Here is an 18,771-nt window from a genome sequence, read left to right as displayed (position 1 = left end):
TAAAATAGACAAAAATTGGATATTGCGTAAAACTCTACCTAAAGAGTTAAGCATGGATATCATTTAAGCACTTCTTATTATATCAAATCTGGGCATTGGAGAGTTTTGAAGCAAGTACTCCACTGCTCTGGTTACTTTCTTATCATATGTGTTTTTGGTAGATAAAGGGTTGCCCCAATTTCACTTTCAACGACTCCAATCTAACAGACTTTAGAGGTTGAGGTCTGGTTCAAATGGGATTTAAGAGATCCTACACAAATAAAGTGAAATAGAGACATTTTTTAAATGAATGTTTTGAAATGCAATATTGGGTATCAGCAGAACTTGTCACATGAATGCAAACATGTTATGCACATAAAAAGAGAAAGGCAAAAACATACTATATTTTAACTTACATGTAATATTATTTGAATGGCACACAAACCAATTGTCAATATCTTTACATTTGAAAGCACTCCTAGCCATTTTATGATGATTGAACTTTTTCCATCGAAACTTCTCTCACTCCAAGGCATGTAAATATTTACTTCTCCAAGAAAAGAAAGATTATAGACACCCAAAGACATAGAACATGTGAACCATAACAAATTTTGAGCCACATATATAACCAGATACAACACTCAAACAATATCCAACATTCAAAAACTAATTCAGAACACCTGAATTATGCTCACACATGCATATTCATGGATCTGCTGAGTGCAGAAAACTAAATGCAACTCAATTAGCAAGAAAATCAATTGCAGTCCCATTTTCTCCTGAAGGAAAACTAGATCAACAACTCTGAAGATCTCTTAGCTTTCTTTCACCAACAATTAAAATTAAAATTAAAGAGAATTTGGTAGAAGCAGCAACACATGATGAAGCTAAACTTGCTTGTCACATCCAAGTACAAGCACAACAAAGTTTGCAATTAAAGCATACCCTCAATAATGCTTGATCTTCTTTTCAGTTTATCCAAGGAAATGATTCACCTACACCAGTACACCATGATGGGATTTTGGGATTAGATACCTTGTTACTTTTTTTATATATACAGGGTGACTTTGAGAACATTTTGGAAAACAAATTAAAAATTGAATTAGCAAGACTTTTAGGATTATTTTGATCATATTTATTCATTGTTGAGAATAATTAAACCAAATAAAATTAAAATTAGATACATGGTTCAACTAGAGAATCTTGGGTTGAAGGTTGGCTGGTTCACACTAAATTAAAATGCCTAGACTTTTTCTTCTTCCTCTCTATTATTTCTAGCTTTGAAGGAATGTCAAAACTCAAGTTACAACTTGACTTTGGTCCTAAATATATTTTATATAATTCTTGTAGAAAACTTGTATTCTAATTTCTAATATAATTCTTGTAGAAGTACTCACATTCCTTACAGCCTCAGAGGGATTTGCACTCCTCCCAGAATTTAAATTTTCTTGCTTATCTGTTATCTAATTCATTTGCGAAGATTGATGGGAACTATACGACACACGTTGATAAGGCCCAGTTGTATAAGGAACTAAACCAGCAGTGCTGCTGCTACTATGACAAGTGCAACTGGACTTAGTGCTAACAAAGCTTAGTAGATATTAATTTCACATTTGTCCAAATCCAAGAATAACAACAGGTTCACTAACAATGAAGATAACAACAGGTTCACTAATAAACGCATACAAAGAAGGTTCCAAACCTTAGTGTATGTTTGCACGTGATCTCTCCAAAGGGACCCTGTTTTAAGAACATCTCTTAGGGTTGATATAACCTCAAAAGGCGTGGCCTTTATACTATCATCTCTTAGGGTTGATATATCCTCAAAACCAGCAATTGTTATTTTTTAGTTAAAAGGACACGAACAGTAGAACTTGGCCATTAAGCTAGTTAAGTAATACTGACAAGCTCAACACAATTCCACACACTATCTTTAGCTGCTCTACCAACCAATAAACCCATGAACAATAACAAAACTATATAACACTAATCACGTTAAGTGTCAACTCAAAAAATAGAAATGAAAAACAAACCCAATGAAAATTTGAGACCCAAAATTGTTTCACACTAGTTCAGAACAATGGACAATTGAAATTAGAGCATCCCACCCACCATTTTAATTTTCAACCCTACATCCCAAAGTACCCAAAAGCACTATTTTTAAGATCCCTAAAAAAGCACGGGACAGAACAACAAAAACACTGAACAAAGGGGTAAACAGTAACACATAGAAACAAAATAATTATCAAATAATGTATCCAAAGGAGGCTCTAATTAAGACCAAATGGTTCCCTAAAAGTTGATAAAAATCAAACCTTGGCGGTGTCAAAGGGTGGTAGTGGCTACTACGACAACACCAGTGAACAAGCCAGTCACATATTCCTTGTACCTTGAACTTGACCTGCTTCAAAATATATTTGAAATCATTGAAAAGCTTACCATAAAAAGAAAAAAAAATAACATTTGACTGCACAAAAATAATTGTGTATTATAAAATTCGTCTTCCACTTGACCTTAATTAGTGTGAGATCAAAGAAGGTAAAACAAAAAATTAGTAATAAAATAAATAGAGAAGAAATGTAAAAGAGAGAAGCACACCAATAGAACAAGGAGACAAATCACACACATAGATTAGGGATTGGAAGTGGAAAGAATAAAACTTGATAGGGAAGTACCATAATGACTAGAAAAGGGGTACCTGCAAGAAGTTGGTGGGTCTTTCTGCAAGTCCTTGAGCTCCTTAAGGATGTGCTTTGAAGCCATGGGAGAGACGATACATGTTCAGATCTAAAAGGGAAAGAGGGATCTGAATACCTGGTTGTGATTGTGCAACACCAATAACCACAACCAGTGAAAGGGAAAGAGTGAGAGTGAGAGGTCTCTGTGGCTCTCGCTTACAGAGAGTGAGAGAGAGAGAGAGAGAGAGAGAATGAGAGGGAGAGCAAACATTTAAGCGAGCAAGAGGGAGATATAAAATTTAAAAACATACTCACTTCTAAGACGGTTTTGTAAAAACCGTCTTAGAATGACAATCTTTTAAGATGATTTTGTAAAACCGTCGTGGAAGGGTAATTTCTAAGACCCCATATTTACAAAATTGTCACTGCCTTACATATTAAGACGGCTCTTGAAGAATCGTCATTGTTTTGCTGTAGTAGAAAATGTTTTTTCTTGTAGTGTCAACTACATCCATTTTAATTGCAAGTTGCAATATTCATTTTAAAGCTTTCAATCTTTCATCAAATCATCAAACCACATCGATTTTTTAATTTAAAAGTATCATATAATAATAATAATAATAATAATAATAATATTAATAATAATAATTTATTAAACAACAGATTCATGGGTCAGATGAATAGATCAACAGGTTCAATAATCAAAATCCATATCCCAACCCCAAAGTCAACGAATTTGAATGGGTTGGTTTAAGTTTGATCTAAATACACTAAATATCTAACTCAAACTGTTTGGGTCGATTTAAGTCAATTTGGATTCATTGGTGATTCTTACATGTGAACAACCCTATTACAAACTGACATAAATTTAAAATTCTTGTTGTGGATTATTTTGTTTAATGGCGGTTTAAATTGCCTCTAACATTTTTTAGGGTTTTTTTAAGTTTTATTTATTTATTTATTTTTTGGATTAAATAATTTATATACATAATAATAAATAATGGTGGTTGTAACTACCCATTTTTTTAGAATTTTTACATTTTCCTTTATTTTCAAAAACTAATAAAAAATAAATAGATTAAATATTAATTGCAGTATTAACCGACCCTAACTCTTGGAGAATATTTCTATAATTTTCACATTTTTTAGATGTAGGTTAATTCAATATGGTTAGACATATGCTAGCAATTAAAAACTACTTTTTTTTTTCAAGGCAAATAAGATATAATTATATTAACAAGAAGGAAGGATATACATCAAAACCCACAGAGAAGGATGCACATTAAGGCACCATGCATGCTCTATCCTATCTCATATGCCCCTTTAATCAACCAAAAAATAAAACTTCCAGGAACGTAGAATCCTATCAACGAGGAAACACAAAATATGACCATCATAAACATCCCAATGGATTCAAACAACATGATGAGAACTGAAGGTCTTCAACGAAACCCCTTTTATATGCAATCCATTGCCAAGTGAAAGATTTACTAGAAGCTAATTAATATCCCTCCAGGTTTCGGTTCTGCATTGTTGAAGATCACATTATTTCTGGCATTCCATAGACTCCAGCAAGTTGCATGCCAAAATACCTTCTTGAGTCTCTTAATTTTTGCTCCCCTAATAGAATGCCCTATCTGATTATATAGATGGCCTACATGCTGTGGTAAAACAATATAAATTCCCAGCCACCTGAACACTTCTCTCCAAATAGAAGATGATCGAACAAGCAAGATAGAAACGTATGATTTCTGTCCTCAAGAGAATCCTTATAAAATGGGCAAGAGCGAGTGGGATTTGGAATGATAAGTTGAACAACAGTTGCTAGACGGTCTAAAAGGAAACACCACGAAAAAACCAAGACCTTTAAATTTAAGGCTAAAATACACTTTTGTTCAATTTAAATTTAATAAATAGAAATTTGGAAAACTGTTTTATCTTCTTTAGAATGAGAATGCTTTTAAGAATATAATATTTAATCCGTAATTTTGGTCATTTATTTTTAAATTAAAATTTTTAGTCCTTTTATTTTTCAAAATCAGTGATTTTGATCCTTATCTATGATCAAACATTGATTTTGATATAATATATTAATGTTGACATAACATTTTTGCACACTGTTGAGATGATACTTATGTAATAAGAAGTTAAATGGATAAAAAATAACATGTCTTAGTAGAAACAAACTATTAAGTGATTTTATCCTTGATCAATATTATAAACAATACTTCTCATACTTCTCATGTATTATCACATCATGAGTTAATAATTTCTTTATCTAATTATAAAATTTATAAATTAAAATAATTTTTGATGAATAATCTTAAAAATAAATTAAGTAAACTAATACATAATTTTTTTATAAAATTATCTTATGTAATTTATACAAAATGCTTAAATTTATATTAGTGTAAATTATCTAAAAAATTAAATACTAAATTTTATTAATTTAAATAATTAGAATAAACTATTTTGCATATTAATTTTTTTAGGTAATTTGTATAAATTACATAAAATAATTTATATAAATAAATTGGCATATAAGTCAATTTTTATAGTTAAAATGAAAATATCATTATGTAAGTTATCTAGATAGTTATAAATTAAAATTTTATTAATTTGTATAATTAAAATGAAAGCAATTTACATAAATTAAAATAAATAATTAATTAAAATAATTTACATATTAATTCATGTAGTTATATTCATTTATATAATTAGAATAAAAATAGTTTATATATTAAAATAAATTCATATTATTAAAATAAAATATGTAAATTATTCAAAATTAAGATATGTAAAATTGTATAAAATAAAATTAAAAATATTTATATATTCAATAAATTTTTTAACTTATAAATTTTTTAATTTAATAAAAAAGTTAATAAGTCATAATGTGATGATACACAAGAAATATTGTTAATTACAATATCAACCAAGAATGACATAATGGTTGATTTTTTTGTTGTTTTCTATAAGGTTAGACTTAAATATATCTTTTATCCTTATAATTTATATTTAGAATTGAGATCAAAGTAAGTTCAACTTAACTTCAAAAGTTAAGTTGTCTAAATCATTAATTATAAGAGGAGTTTAATTTGAGTTTTTCTGTTATGTGTTTATAGAAAAATGATAAGAAGGATTGGCACTACACAAAGGACAGGGGTGTACTTGCATTCCCTTAATTTTAAAAATCTACAAGTGAATTTTTTCCTTACAATTTTTTTATGTAAAATTTATATTTTTTGTATTTTATTTCTTCCGTGTTATATATATAAACCCCTGATTTAATTTGTATAATTTGTTTCCAGTGACTTAGAGTCTTGAGTATGTCACTTAAGAAGTTAAAAGCAATATTGATAGAAATCCTTTAATACATAATTACTCCCTTTAATATATATACTTACTCCTTAATCTGATATGATTATTTTAAACTAATATAATATATTTATTATTTCATATACTTCAGCCGAGATAAAATTTGGAACAAGGTCTATTGGTTACGGGATGTCTGATATGATTTTAGAGTAAATGAATTTTCTATGGTGATTTTTATCCATTTCAGCATTTAAGAGTTTAGATTCTAATAACTACATCATTATTTTATTTTTTTATCATGATATGAGTATGAAATATATATCTATCAACTTTATTGATGACTAATCGTAATCAAATAATATGAATGACTATCTTTATGGGGATCACTCTTTTTAATCACTATTTTTTATTTATAACTTGAACCATAAAACTTTACTTAAAAAGACTAAATTTAATATAACTCCGACTAACAACTTATAATTAATTACCACATTATTATTTAGTTAGTAGCATTAGAACTGATGGAATACTAGGGATACTCTCTTTAAAATTCTTTTTCTAATTAAAACTCTTTTTATGAATAGTTAGAGTTTATTGGATATCATCTTAGATTTTGCTAGCATTCCTCTTGCAAGCTAGTTATATCCATTTCCGCACACGAGGCTATATATATTGCTGTCCAAATTATAGGAGCATTTTCCCATGGTAAATAATTAAAAACGATAGCGTCAAATTTAAGAAAAATTAAAAAATTAAGTTGTCCATCTAATATCTGCGTGGGCTTAGAAAGAGAAAATTTATATTTAGCAAAGCGCAAACTCAGACTTTTATTTAATATCTTAGGAAAATGGGCTTTGCAAAAGCAGTAATCATGCATATTAGTGGACAAAAACCAGAAAAAAAAAGTGAAACAAAAAGAGAATAAGAAATACGCGACTACTGACTGGATCGGTTCACAAGTACTGAAGTGCTAACTATGAATTATGCGATAAATTAACTACTGCACCGATCTATTGCATTAGTAGATTTCTAATTATTGCAGCTTGTGCTGTGTCAGTTGTAGCCAAGAGCTCAGATAAACGCTCGCTTAGGTCATCCACTTCCCTGTGTAAGCTTCTAATATAGTTGCATGTCTCTTGCAACACCTTGGAAGCTGAAACCTGCATAATGCATTCAAAATTCACTTAATTAATAGAGTTCTGCCATATATATCAAAATTCACTACATATATAGTAACATTTTATGATAGATTTTTTTTTTCTGTTTAACTTTTATTAACCTTAGATAGATAACAACTTATCCGGACAGGTTCGCAAGTAAGAAAAACTAGAAACGGGTTCAAATATTAGCAAAATGTAAAGAAAGAAGTATTTCAAAAGTTCAAGAAGTATTCAGGTTGGCAATTATCGCACTATTTCTTTCGTAATTAAGAAAATCTAGGTAAGAATATGTTTGGTATGCTAGAGACCTCAGGTCGACCTATGACCAAAGTATTGTATAAGTTGTGGGTAACTTTACTTTGTTGAAATTGTGTAAAATTCAAATAAAAAATTGTAAGAGACACCCATTAAAGGGCTAAAAAATAATTACCGCTTGTATTTATCAAAATGACAAAACTAGCTCTTGCAATTAACTTGCAACATTTATTTTATCAGCTAACTTGCAACACAGTGAAATGAAAGAGATATAAGATTCACTTACGGTGGAGAAGGAAGAGCTTAAGGATGAAAGGAGGAGAAGGAGGAGGAAGTACCGGATTCAAATCCCTTCCACTTTTGGCAATAAAAAAAAGTAAAACATAGTTTCAAAGTGCTGATTGCATCACTGATGCGGCAGCAATATTGCTTTTGTGGTAGTGTCTACAACAGCATCACTACCCCATTGCATTGTTTTTGAAAATTACAGAAAGATCCACAACGCAACGCTGCAACTGCCGGAACACATCGGGTGAAACAGCTGCATCGGACCGCATCAGGCCGCGACATACTTCATAGTTCTCGTACAATTAGGTTTTCATTTTTTCCCTATCTTCATTTTGTAGTTTCTTAGAGAATTTTGAAGGGTTAGATACATAGTAAAATAGAATTGAGCTAGTAGAGGTGAAATTAGAGGGGAAGAACTAGAGATATAGATTGTATAGAATGTTTAAACTTTAAAATGAGTCATTGACCATGAATTATATTTAGTGCTAACATAAAATAGATTCACACTGCAATAACCGCAATAAGAACCGCAACAGCCCTAATGCTCACAACTACAACCGCATTCACAATTTGAAACCATAATGAAAACAAAATTAAAACTAGTAACATGGTAACACCGATTCTCTTATTCTTTAAAGTAGACAAACTATCAGTTGCAAATTGCACCCATATCTGTGCATCATAGTATACTAATTTATAGAGATAAATTAAAGAAAAAGTAGAGTTAGGTACGTGTGAATGTGTGCTTAAACACAGAAAGAGAGGCAGAATCTTGTGGCCGGATAATTCAGAAAAAAAAAGGAAGTTAAAATGTATGTATGTAGGAGGAACCTTGTCAGAGCGCCTATCGCGAATCTCTGGAAGAAGCTGTTGCAACTTGGAGACAAGATCATTGATCTGATCATCGGTGATATTCCTTGAACTACTTGTTTGCCTTGACCGTGACCTCCTGCTAGACATCTTATATATATAATAAATCAACTACTTTTAAGTCTAATGGTGAATCCTAGCCAATAATATGTAGTGAGTTGGTAATAATCAGTTATGAAATATAGCTAGCTAGTTAAGGGTGAGAATTTGAAATTGGTTATAGATATGGGAAAACTAATTAAGTGATGTAGCTAGGTGGGGTTGTAGAGTGTGTACAAAAGGAGCTAGCTAGTGATGTTGGGGATCGAGAAAGAAATTAAGACAAGTTGCATGGGAGAAAGAAGAGGGCTATAGTTGTATTTAAATAGTGTGTTGGAGAGAGAGAGTGAGAAGAATCACCTTTCTAGAGATATGCTATAATATCGTCCCAGTGTGTTCCCAACTTTGGGGTTAGAACTTTCAGAGCACCGTGTGCATGTTTCAAGTGAGAGAAAATGAACAAGAAAGAGAGAGAGAGAAAGAAAGCCTTGTTCTTTTGTTTTCGACCTTCTCAGTCTGTGCCAGTCTCTACACGCAATACCATGTTATCTAAAGATTTCCAACAATGCCATAGTGCAAAAAAAAATTACTATTATATTCTTGGGATATTTTAATTAATTTTGAGGGTGTAGCCCTTTTGATACAAGAGCTAGTTGCAACCTATTTAACAAAATCTTAAACGACTCTTTCCAATAATACCAATGTACAATTTTGTGTGAGCTGCGAGTGAGGTCACTGCTTATTAAAATAAGCAAATGATTAACCAGCATTAGCAGCAATGAAAAGTTTCATCCAAGATCTTTATAGATATTATTTAGGCTTAATTATATTTTATATTTTTAATAAATATTTTATTTTTATTTTTATTTTCTAATAATTTTTTATGTTGAATCCTTAATAAAATAATTTTTTTATTTTTTATTTTTGACACTTTTTTAGTCTCTCATAATTTAGTAAATTTTGTATCTGTTACTTGATAATTTTTTTTCATTTATTATTAGTCAAGATTAAAACAAAATTCTTTAATTTATTAGAAAATAAACATAAAATTTACTAATTTATCATATAATAAAATAAAATATCAAGGATAAAAAATAAAAGTATTATTTTATTAAAAATTTAATGAAAAAAAATTATTACTGAAAAAACATAAATTCAAATATTTATTAAAAATAAAAAAAATATATTTAAGTCTATTATTATTTATATAGGACAATATAAAATAATGGGAACACAAAATGGGGAACAACAAATTAGGGTAACGTGATCACCCAGAACTTGAGTTGACTAGTCAATGAAAAAAACTCTCCATTTATGTTTTTAATTGCTTAAACAAGGACATGGTCTCCTAGGCGTTTCTGGAACGGGTTCATTTCAATTTCCAATCGAACCAAGAACATCCAAAAGGAAGAAGAAAATGTGAAAATGAAACTCTCAGTTGTGTTTGACATTGACATGGCATTTCTATTTTCTGGTGTAAAAACGAAGTTGTAGATTGATAATAACAAAAAATTACAGATAGTTTAATTTGCAAGCATATATGAGTTTTGGATTAAGATTAGGACTTTAATATCATAGGTAAAAGGGAAATCAGAGCATATGTTATCATCATATATAGAACGAATGGTGGTTACATGTGCATTATTTTTCATACCTTTATAACAGTTAGCAAGGGGAGGCTGAAATTTGGTCATATACTGTGATGCTTGATGTAAGAATACCCCATATATACTCTGTATAATGATATATATTTTTGTCTTATCATCAGAAAAACAATGATGAGGGCTACATTTTAGTTTTTCAGATTACAATTGGTGATTGGGAGTGAGAAGAGAGGACTGAGGACTAAGCAAATTGGTTTTCAAATGTCTAATTTGAAGAGTGTCATGGTATAATTTTGTTGAGTAAAAAAGATATTTGCGTTTTAAAGATAAATCATGACTCTTAATTATTTTGATAAGATGTAAATAAACATAAAAGTTAAAAGTTGTGTTATGTGTTTGATATTTTGTATCTGATTTTTTTTTTTCAAATCATGCGTTAAAAATCAAATATGCTCTGATATTTTAGATGATAGGCAAATGGAGTCATGATTTGATACGACATGTGTGATATCATTTAAGACCTCATTTATTGTGTCTGAGATCTTCTTTGTAAAACCATTCTTCTAGGATTTGTCGAATCGTATGAAGATTCATTACTACAATTTATTGATTTAACATCGCAAGCTTAACATCGGTTTTTCGGAAAACCGATGTAAATAAAAGCATGGTGGCATTTTGGTAAATAAGTTGACTTAATTAACATCGGTTTTTAAACAACCAATGTTAACAAGTTGATGTTAAATCGGTTTTTCTAAAACCCGATGTTAACTTTAATATCTTAACATCGGTTATTGAAAAATCGATGTTAACTGTAGAAAGTTAACATCGGATTTTGAAAAAATGATGTTAACATTGTAAAGTTAACATCGGTTTTGTTTAAGAAACCGATGTTGTCTTATTCATAACTTAAAACCCCAAAATCTGCTTTCCCACCACGCGATCAGTTACCAAAACCCTTCTCCCTTTCTTCCTCATCGCTCAGGCTAGAAAGACCTGTCATTCCTGTTGGATCGAGTGGCCTCAAAATAATTAAGAAGGGGGGGTTGAATTAATTATTCCTAAACCTTTACTAATTAAAAATTACTCTTCTAAGGCTTTTACTAAATTGTTAAGAGAATGAGGAGTAGAAGAGAAACTTAACAGAAAGTAAAAGAGGAAATTAAATGCACAGCGGAAAGTAAAAGAGTAGGGAAGAAGAAGACAAACACACAAGAGTTTTTATACTGGTTCGGCAACAACCTGTGCCTACATCCAGTCCCCAAGTGACCTGCGGTCCTTGAGATTTCTTTCAACCTTATAAAAATCCTTTTACAAGCAAAGATCCACAAGGGATGTACCCTCCCTTGTTCTCTTTGAACCTAGTGGATGTACCCTCCACTAGAACTAATCCACAAGAGATGTACCCTCTCTTGTTCTCAGTCAAACCCAAGTAGATGTACCCTCTACTTGTACCACAAAGGATGTACCCTCCAATGTGTTAAGACAAAGATCTTAGGCTGTTAAATCTTTGATACTTTGTGAATGGGGATACAAAATAATTCTCAGACGGTTAGTCCTTTGAACACTTTTGTATTAGGGAAATGGAAGAATCAAAAGAATTCTCAGACTGTGTTGTTTTGAATTCTTTGACAAGGGAGAAGGGAGACACAAAAGAATTCAGACGGTTAGTCCTTTGTTCTTTTGGAAAAGGGAGAAGAGAGACACAAAAAGAATTCAGGCGGTTAGTCCTTGGCGAATTCTTTTCGGCAAAGGGAGAAGAGAATGAAGAGGATGAATAGCACAAGTTTTCAAGGTTTAGAAAACCAGAAAACTTCAGAAAGCTTTTAGTACAAAGAAGAAGATGAAGTTCAAAGAGATTCAAAGCTTGCAAAGGATTGATTGAATGAATGTAAAAGTATGAATGAATTAATTGAAAAAGAAAAACAAAGTCTTGCTTTTATAGACTCTTCATGTCTGGTCAAGAAGACCATTTAGAAGAGTTATAACTTTTAGAAAAACTTAAAACCAATTTGAAAAAGTCAAAAACCATTTGAAGAGTTACATCTTCTGATTTATTCAGAAACAAACACTGGTAATCGATTACCAAATCAGTGTAATCGATTACACAAAGCTTTTGTGTGAAAGGATGTGACTCTTCACATTTGAATTTGAATTTCAACGTTCAAAGGCACTGGTAATCGATTACCAAAACATTGTAATCGATTACAACTTTTAAAAATTAATTGGAACGTTGTAAATTCAACTTGAAAACTTTTTCGAATCCATTTTGCTACTGGTAATTGATTACAACAATCTGGTAATCGATTACCAGAGAGTAAAACTCTTTGGTAAACATGTTTTGAGAAAAACCATGTGCTATTCAATTTTTGAGAAAAACCTTTTCATACTTATCTTGATTAAGCCTTCTCTTGATTCTTGAATCTTGAGTCTTGAATCTTGATCTTGATTCTTGAGATCTTGAACCTTGAATCTTGATTCTTAACTCTAAACTTTCTTCTTGAGTCTTGAATTCTTCTTGATTCTTATCTTGAACTCTTGAAATGTTCTTGATTCACTTGAGTTGTTCTTTGATTGATCTTTGATTCACTTGAGTTGTTCTTTGATTCCTTCTTGAACATCTTGAACTCATCCTTTGATTGACCTTTGAGCCTTTTGTCATCACCTTTGTCATCATCTTTTGTTATCGTCTTTGTTATCATCAAAACATCTTTGAATCACCTTTGATTCATCATGAAGCTTTGCTTCTATAATTCCTCCTCACTCAAGCTACCATTCCTTCTCCCTTTCTTCCTCATCGCTCAGGCTCAAAAGACCTGTCTGTCCTCCTCACTCAAGCTGCCATTGAGGTTCGTGTTTGGGTTCACATAGGCTCGACGAGTTCCATTCGTGACTGCTGTGATTTAGGTACGTGGGCAAACCTTCATGTTGCTTTAACCTTATCCCTATAGACTGTTAACTTTGGGTTGGTGAGTTCTTTGCTTCGTAGGTTTTAGACATTGTCTTGGCTCCTAGTTAGTGGGTTCGTGTGTTCGTGAGTTGGTGGGTTCGCGAGTTAATGAGTTGGTGGGTTCGCAGGTTCCTGAGTTCGTTATTTCGTAGGTTGCTCTCTTTGGCACTTTTGATTCTGTAAGTTTTGTCTTCAACTTTTGATAGCTATAACAATTCTCAGATTTTACTTTGAAGGGATAGCATTCGATCTTTATTCTCCTTTCGTTGTCTCTTATTATGTCTTTATATACTGGTTTTGAATGAAATATTGGTCGATTCTGTTTTGTATGCCAACCTAAATGTGAGAAATGAGTGGTTTGAATACACTTGAAAATACATATATAGATATCCTTTTTTTAAATGTTTTTTGTTGTATTTAAAAGAAAGGCTGGAAATTTGTTTTGTGGCTGCTACTAAGTGTTAGAAGAAGATGCTTGTTTCTGCCAGTTGCAGAGACTTTGATGCCACCACATGGGATGTATAGTTAGATACTGAAGATTACAAGAAGATCTCAGTTTCAATGTAACAACAATTAATCCAGTCATAAATCAATTGTTTTTATTTATATCAGTCCATTTTATACCATTTTGTTTTGGATTGCTTAGCCTGAAACCTTGTTAGTTGTTACTATAAATTGAATTCACTAAAAATGAAATAAAAACTATATGAGAAGTAAGGATTGCCTTAAAGTTTGTCTTTGGTGGTACTCCTAGGCTTAGGATGTGATAGTCTATCTAAGAGATTAGAACCATGTCTCTACTTAAAGAAATATTTATAATTAGAGGAACAAGGAAAAGAAAGGGTTTATTTGTAGTCATCATGATTTGGAGGGTATTGAGAATTGTAAACTAAGCCACTTCGAATAGGAAGCAAGAGGATATAAAGACTAATTTTTTATTTGCTGAAATCTTCGATGCTCTAGTCTAGCAAGCATGCCAATATTTTGTATTTAAATTTAGAATTAATTTTAGGCATTTTTCTTTTCTTATATGTAAGTGTATGAATAGGAAAAGTTGTGTTACTAATACTCCAGGTCTGTAACATACCTCAAAGGAGACCCAATTTAAATGAATGTGAATTCATGTAGGCTTACTTCTTGGGGTCTTGGACAATGAGAGTATTTGTTATTATCATGACTACCACGCATGTTCGATTTGTTATAGTATTAGTAACAGGGCAAAGTATAGGCATAACACATCACTACCTGGTAGGAACTCAGAAAATAAGATGGAACCTAGGTGGAAAGAATAAAAAAGAGTAGAATTTTACCATTGAAAATTGAACACAAAGTGGAGAATTGAATAAGGATCTTTCCTCCCACTCCCTAATCTGATTTGTCGAATACCCTCCTCAATCTGATTTCCTTATTTATCTATCCAAACTCCAATACTGACTAACTAACTAACTATTCTCACTAAATAACTTATAGACTAACTAACTAACAGTTGTCCTTACATCCTAACAATTGTTCCCCTTTGAAATTCCACCTTGCCCTCAAGGTGGAAATAGGGAATTCAGAACCTCACAGGCTTTGATCTTTTTCTTGAATTATATATGCATAAATTTCTTCAATTCGATCTAGCTTATTAGCTGTCACAAGCTAGTTGGCCTCTTCATAAGGTACTCACCTACACAAGTTTTGGCATGTTAAGTTATTTGGTTTGTGCATAGTGTTATTTCATTTATTAAGTGGATGTTCATTTTACTTTTTTGTTCCTGTTTATAGCAACATAAGTTGAATTTCAAGTAGGCATTGCTATCTTGTAACTAAGAATAATATTGAGCAATGATGTGACTAGAACCATATGAAGCTTGATTGTCAACCTCATTACCTTATTTGAAGCTTTATTCACACAACATACACTGCTGACACAAAATTTCTTGAATTATATATGCAGAAATTTCTTCAATTCTGGGTTATTAGCTGTCACAAGCTAGTTGGCCTCTTCATAAGGTACTCACCTACACAAGTTTTGGGATGTTAAGTAATTTGGTTTGTGCATAGTGTTATTTCATTTATTAAGTGGATGTTGATATTTCTTTTTCCTTCCTCTTTATAGCAACCTAAGTTGAATTTGAAGTAGGCATTGTTATCTTGTAACTAAGAATAATATTGAGCAATGATTTGACTAGAACTTGTAAGTGCCAATGAAATCTGTAGTTAGGCTTAATGTATAAGGTATGTAATCAAGGATCAAGAAATGTACATACTTTGTAATGAATCAAATCACCTTTAGAGAAATTGAGGGTGAAGGTGGGTTGGTCAGCTCCAAGGTAATGAAATATGTTGTGCTTGTGTATTTTAATATCCCAATTTCCCGTAGCTCCATTTTCAATCTCTGAAATATGTTGTAGGTTTCATTCTTTCCATAAATAGTCACTAGTTTATTTACAGATTGGTTGTTCTATATTTTAGAAGTAATATGGAGTTTTGTCACATAGCAGTGCCCATTGGGCATTTCTAAACCTTAATTGTTCAATTAAGAAATCCATTCAAGTTTTTTGTCATTCTTCTTTCCTTCATCTCTAATAGTTGTTACAAATTCATACAACTTCATTAATTCAACTCATCCTTTAATGTAAGTGGTTCCTCTGACAATCATATGCAAGAATAATCTAATCTTCCTTATTGTTGCTAAAGTGATATCTCAAAAAACAAGTCATGTAATAGTAACCCAAAGCTACCAGTGAAAACCACAAGTTCTAGATGAGATAAAAGAAACTCAACAAATATATCTACGAAAGTTCTTTGGCAGCAGCAATAATAGCTTCCTTGGTGATACCAAACTCGTATATTTTTCCTGCTGGAGCACTTGCTCCAAATCGATCAATGCCTATGGCCTTTCCTTTGCTTCCAACAATGTTGTGCCAACCAAATGTTGATCCTACCTCAATGCTAACTCTAGCTGTTATTGAAGCAGGTAGAACACTCTCGTTCTATTCATCTGATTGCTCATCAAAAAGTTCCCAGCTAACAAAAGAAAAAACTGTAACAACTTTTCCTTCCTTCCTTAGATCCTTAGCAGCAGCAGCAATTTCCAACTCCGAACCAGTTCCAATCAAAATAACATCAGGCTTGTTACCTGATGAGTTGTCTAAAATGATGTAGCCACCCTTTTCAACTCCCTCAATAGAAGTTCCTGGAAGTTAGGTCAACTTTTGCCTACAAAGTGCAACAATTGAGGGTCTCTTCCTGTTAACCATAGCAACTTTGTATGATCTAGCAGTTTCGTTACCATTAGTAGAACGAAGCTTGCCAAATGCTCTATTGGCTGATGAGTTGGTCCATCCTCTTGAAGTCCAATCGAATCATGAGTCATCACATAAATAACTCCAACTTCACACAGTGCAGAAATCCTTATGGCATCTCTCATGTAGTCAGTGAAGACAAAGGGCATTTAGATTTTGCTGAAACAAATTTCTTGTAGCATCTGTAGGGCTTTCTGGAGTGTATGTCTGAAAGTTGAAATTTAATTAGAAGGGTAGTCAATAATCCAGAAACAAATGATGGAAGTCAAGTTTTATTTATCTTAAAAGTTTGAAGGCTATACATGCATGAAGCAAAAAGATAGATGATGAGTGAAGATGCAATGTACTTAATATGAATTTTAACTGTAATTAGGAAAGTTAATGATTATAACAAACCATGGAAACGAATCACCACTATTCAGTAAAATTGGATTACACATCATTCAACTACTAAGGAGATATAACTCAAAATAAATATTAGGAGAAACCTAGAAGTTTGTTAGTTTACTTACCGGAAGTGCTTTCTCCCAACCAGCTAGTAATTCTCCAGTAATAGTAGCCTTCAGCTTTGCAGCTTCCTCACTGTATTTCTTCTCATATTCCACAAACTTGGCATTCCACTCAACTTCAAATTTAGCTCCCTCAGGGGTATGGCGACTCCAATGCCTAAGGAAAAATAAAGAAAGTTTCATTCTTGATCATGAAAATCTCAGCAGACTAAGAGGAAACAGAGATATCTCTAACTCCCCATCCATACTTCTTGACATCTTCTGGCACATGGAAAGGCTCGTATGACCATCCAAGATTCTTCCTTGTAGCATCCACTTCTTTAGCACCTAATGCACTTCCATGAACACTATAGGAATTAGCCTTGTTTGGAGAAGCAAATCCAATGGTAGTGGTTACTTGTGAAATAGTAATGAATTTGGAAATGGGCATAGCAGATGTTGGAGATGGCTTGACAACAGAAGTTTGGCAATGATACTCAGAATCTACAAATACCTCCTCACTTGATACACTATCAGTGTGATCAATTTTCTTGACTCTTCGAAAAGGCATAGGCCAAAGTCTCCATCTGCGTTCAGATGAAGCTGGTCCAGGAGCATCATTCTTGGCCTTCACTGCATCATCCAGTCCCACTAGAATTGTATCTTTGGGCTCAACAGGTAAGTCTAAACCAAATACAGTTATTCCAAGTACAAGAGGAGCAACCTTTTCCCACAGTAGATACCTCTCTCTGAACTTCATAACAAGATTTTCATTCTTAATTATGGATAATGCAGAACTTCTAAATTCTTCTGCAGATATCCGATGTTCTTCAAAACCTCGGCAGCAGCAACCAAACCCATATCCGCTTTAAGTTGATGACCACAAAGTGAAGCCTCAAACCCTGCATATTTTAAGAAAAGTAAATAAATGATTTATTAGTGCCAAACAATAATTGCATAGAATAAGCCAAACAAATTTGAAGCACAGTTGTTAGCTCTTAGTCTTTTACTCAAAGTAGAACGACTTTGGTCCTCCTCATTGGAAGTTGTTGTTTGAGGTTCAGTTAGTTCACTTTTCTTACAAGAATCTTCAAGGGCAGAGGTTTGTTGACTATCATCTACCAGGTCATTTGATACTAACTTTCCAACATGTTCATCATTACATTCAATAATATCCTAAGTACCAGAATGACTGCCAGAACCAGTATCAACTTCTACTGGTGCATCTTTATCAACCTCTTTATCATGGCCCAAAAAAAATCATGGTTAGATCGAATTTATGTGCATCTTGGATTCTATTGTGAGCTAGGTGAACCTCATTTGAAGCCTGCCAAAGTTTCACTTTTAAGGATTCATTTTCTTCCTCAAGAACTTTCAAATTGTGCCTTATATCTTTCATTTGCTATTCTGCATGTTCCAAACAGTCACAACTCAAATTATGCATTCTTTCTGTTCATCAATAACAACATGCAGCATTGAGCTGAACCTGAACCTGAACCAGTTTCTAACATTGCCATATTTAAAATGCTAAACCTGAACCAAGTTCTTCCTTTATTTAACATGGCTCTTAATCTTTATTCATGTCATGTGTTCTAACTTCTATGTTCCTCAACGACATGGAGATTGAACCTCTTATCAGTTATGCTAGAAACAGTCCCAATAAAAATTGTATAACCAATTTAAGGCAATTGTATAACCAACAAAAATTGAGAGCTCACTGCAAGACATTCTTCTACACACAAGAGCACAGGAACAAAAAAGAAATTATAGGTCCCACATAGAAAATGAATGAATGTTAGTTAATGTAGAATGAGTATGAGAATAAAATATCAAGTTGAGGTGTGAAATGCAATAA

The 18,771-nt window shown here is 32.3% G+C and overlaps 1 protein-coding gene, 1 long non-coding RNA gene and 1 pseudogene across 2 annotated transcripts; all 3 read right to left on the bottom strand.

The window, feature by feature from the left end:
- Window positions 1–2,862, bottom strand: LOC102659437 (uncharacterized). The gene is made up of 3 exons (XR_414018.4): window positions 2,678–2,862; window positions 2,295–2,380; window positions 1–250 (listed from the first exon to the last, which is right to left on the bottom strand). It is a non-coding gene; the product is annotated as an uncharacterized lncRNA (long non-coding RNA).
- A 3,920-nt stretch (window positions 2,863–6,782) lies between these two features.
- Window positions 6,783–8,878, bottom strand: LOC100527636 (bHLH transcription factor). The gene is made up of 2 exons (NM_001248336.2): window positions 8,510–8,878; window positions 6,783–7,135 (listed from the first exon to the last, which is right to left on the bottom strand). The coding sequence occupies exons 1-2, from the start codon at window positions 8,636–8,638 to the stop codon at window positions 6,986–6,988; spliced, it is 279 nt and encodes a 92-aa protein (NP_001235265.1). The 5' UTR covers window positions 8,639–8,878; the 3' UTR covers window positions 6,783–6,985.
- A 6,928-nt stretch (window positions 8,879–15,806) lies between these two features.
- Window positions 15,807–18,433, bottom strand: LOC100796537 (transketolase, chloroplastic-like; annotated as a pseudogene).
- Window positions 18,434–18,771: the final 338 nt, after the last annotated feature.

Source organism: Glycine max, chromosome 4 (genome assembly GCF_000004515.6).
Source record: "Glycine max cultivar Williams 82 chromosome 4, Glycine_max_v4.0, whole genome shotgun sequence".
Taxonomy (NCBI): Eukaryota; Viridiplantae; Streptophyta; class Magnoliopsida; order Fabales; family Fabaceae; genus Glycine; species Glycine max.
Note: the sequence above shows the minus strand (reverse complement) of the source record. Positions and strands in the feature narration are given on the sequence as shown.

Excerpts from the sequence above, each read along its gene's own strand:
- LOC100527636 (NM_001248336.2), bottom strand. The coding sequence starts at position 8,638 with ATGTCTAGCAGGAGGTCACGGTCAAGGCAAACAAGTAGTTCAAGGAAT. Across the intron at positions 7,136-8,509 it reads GCGATAGGCGCTCTGACAAG|GTTTCAGCTTCCAAGGTGTT; the intron begins GTTCCTCCTACA and ends TGCATTATGCAG.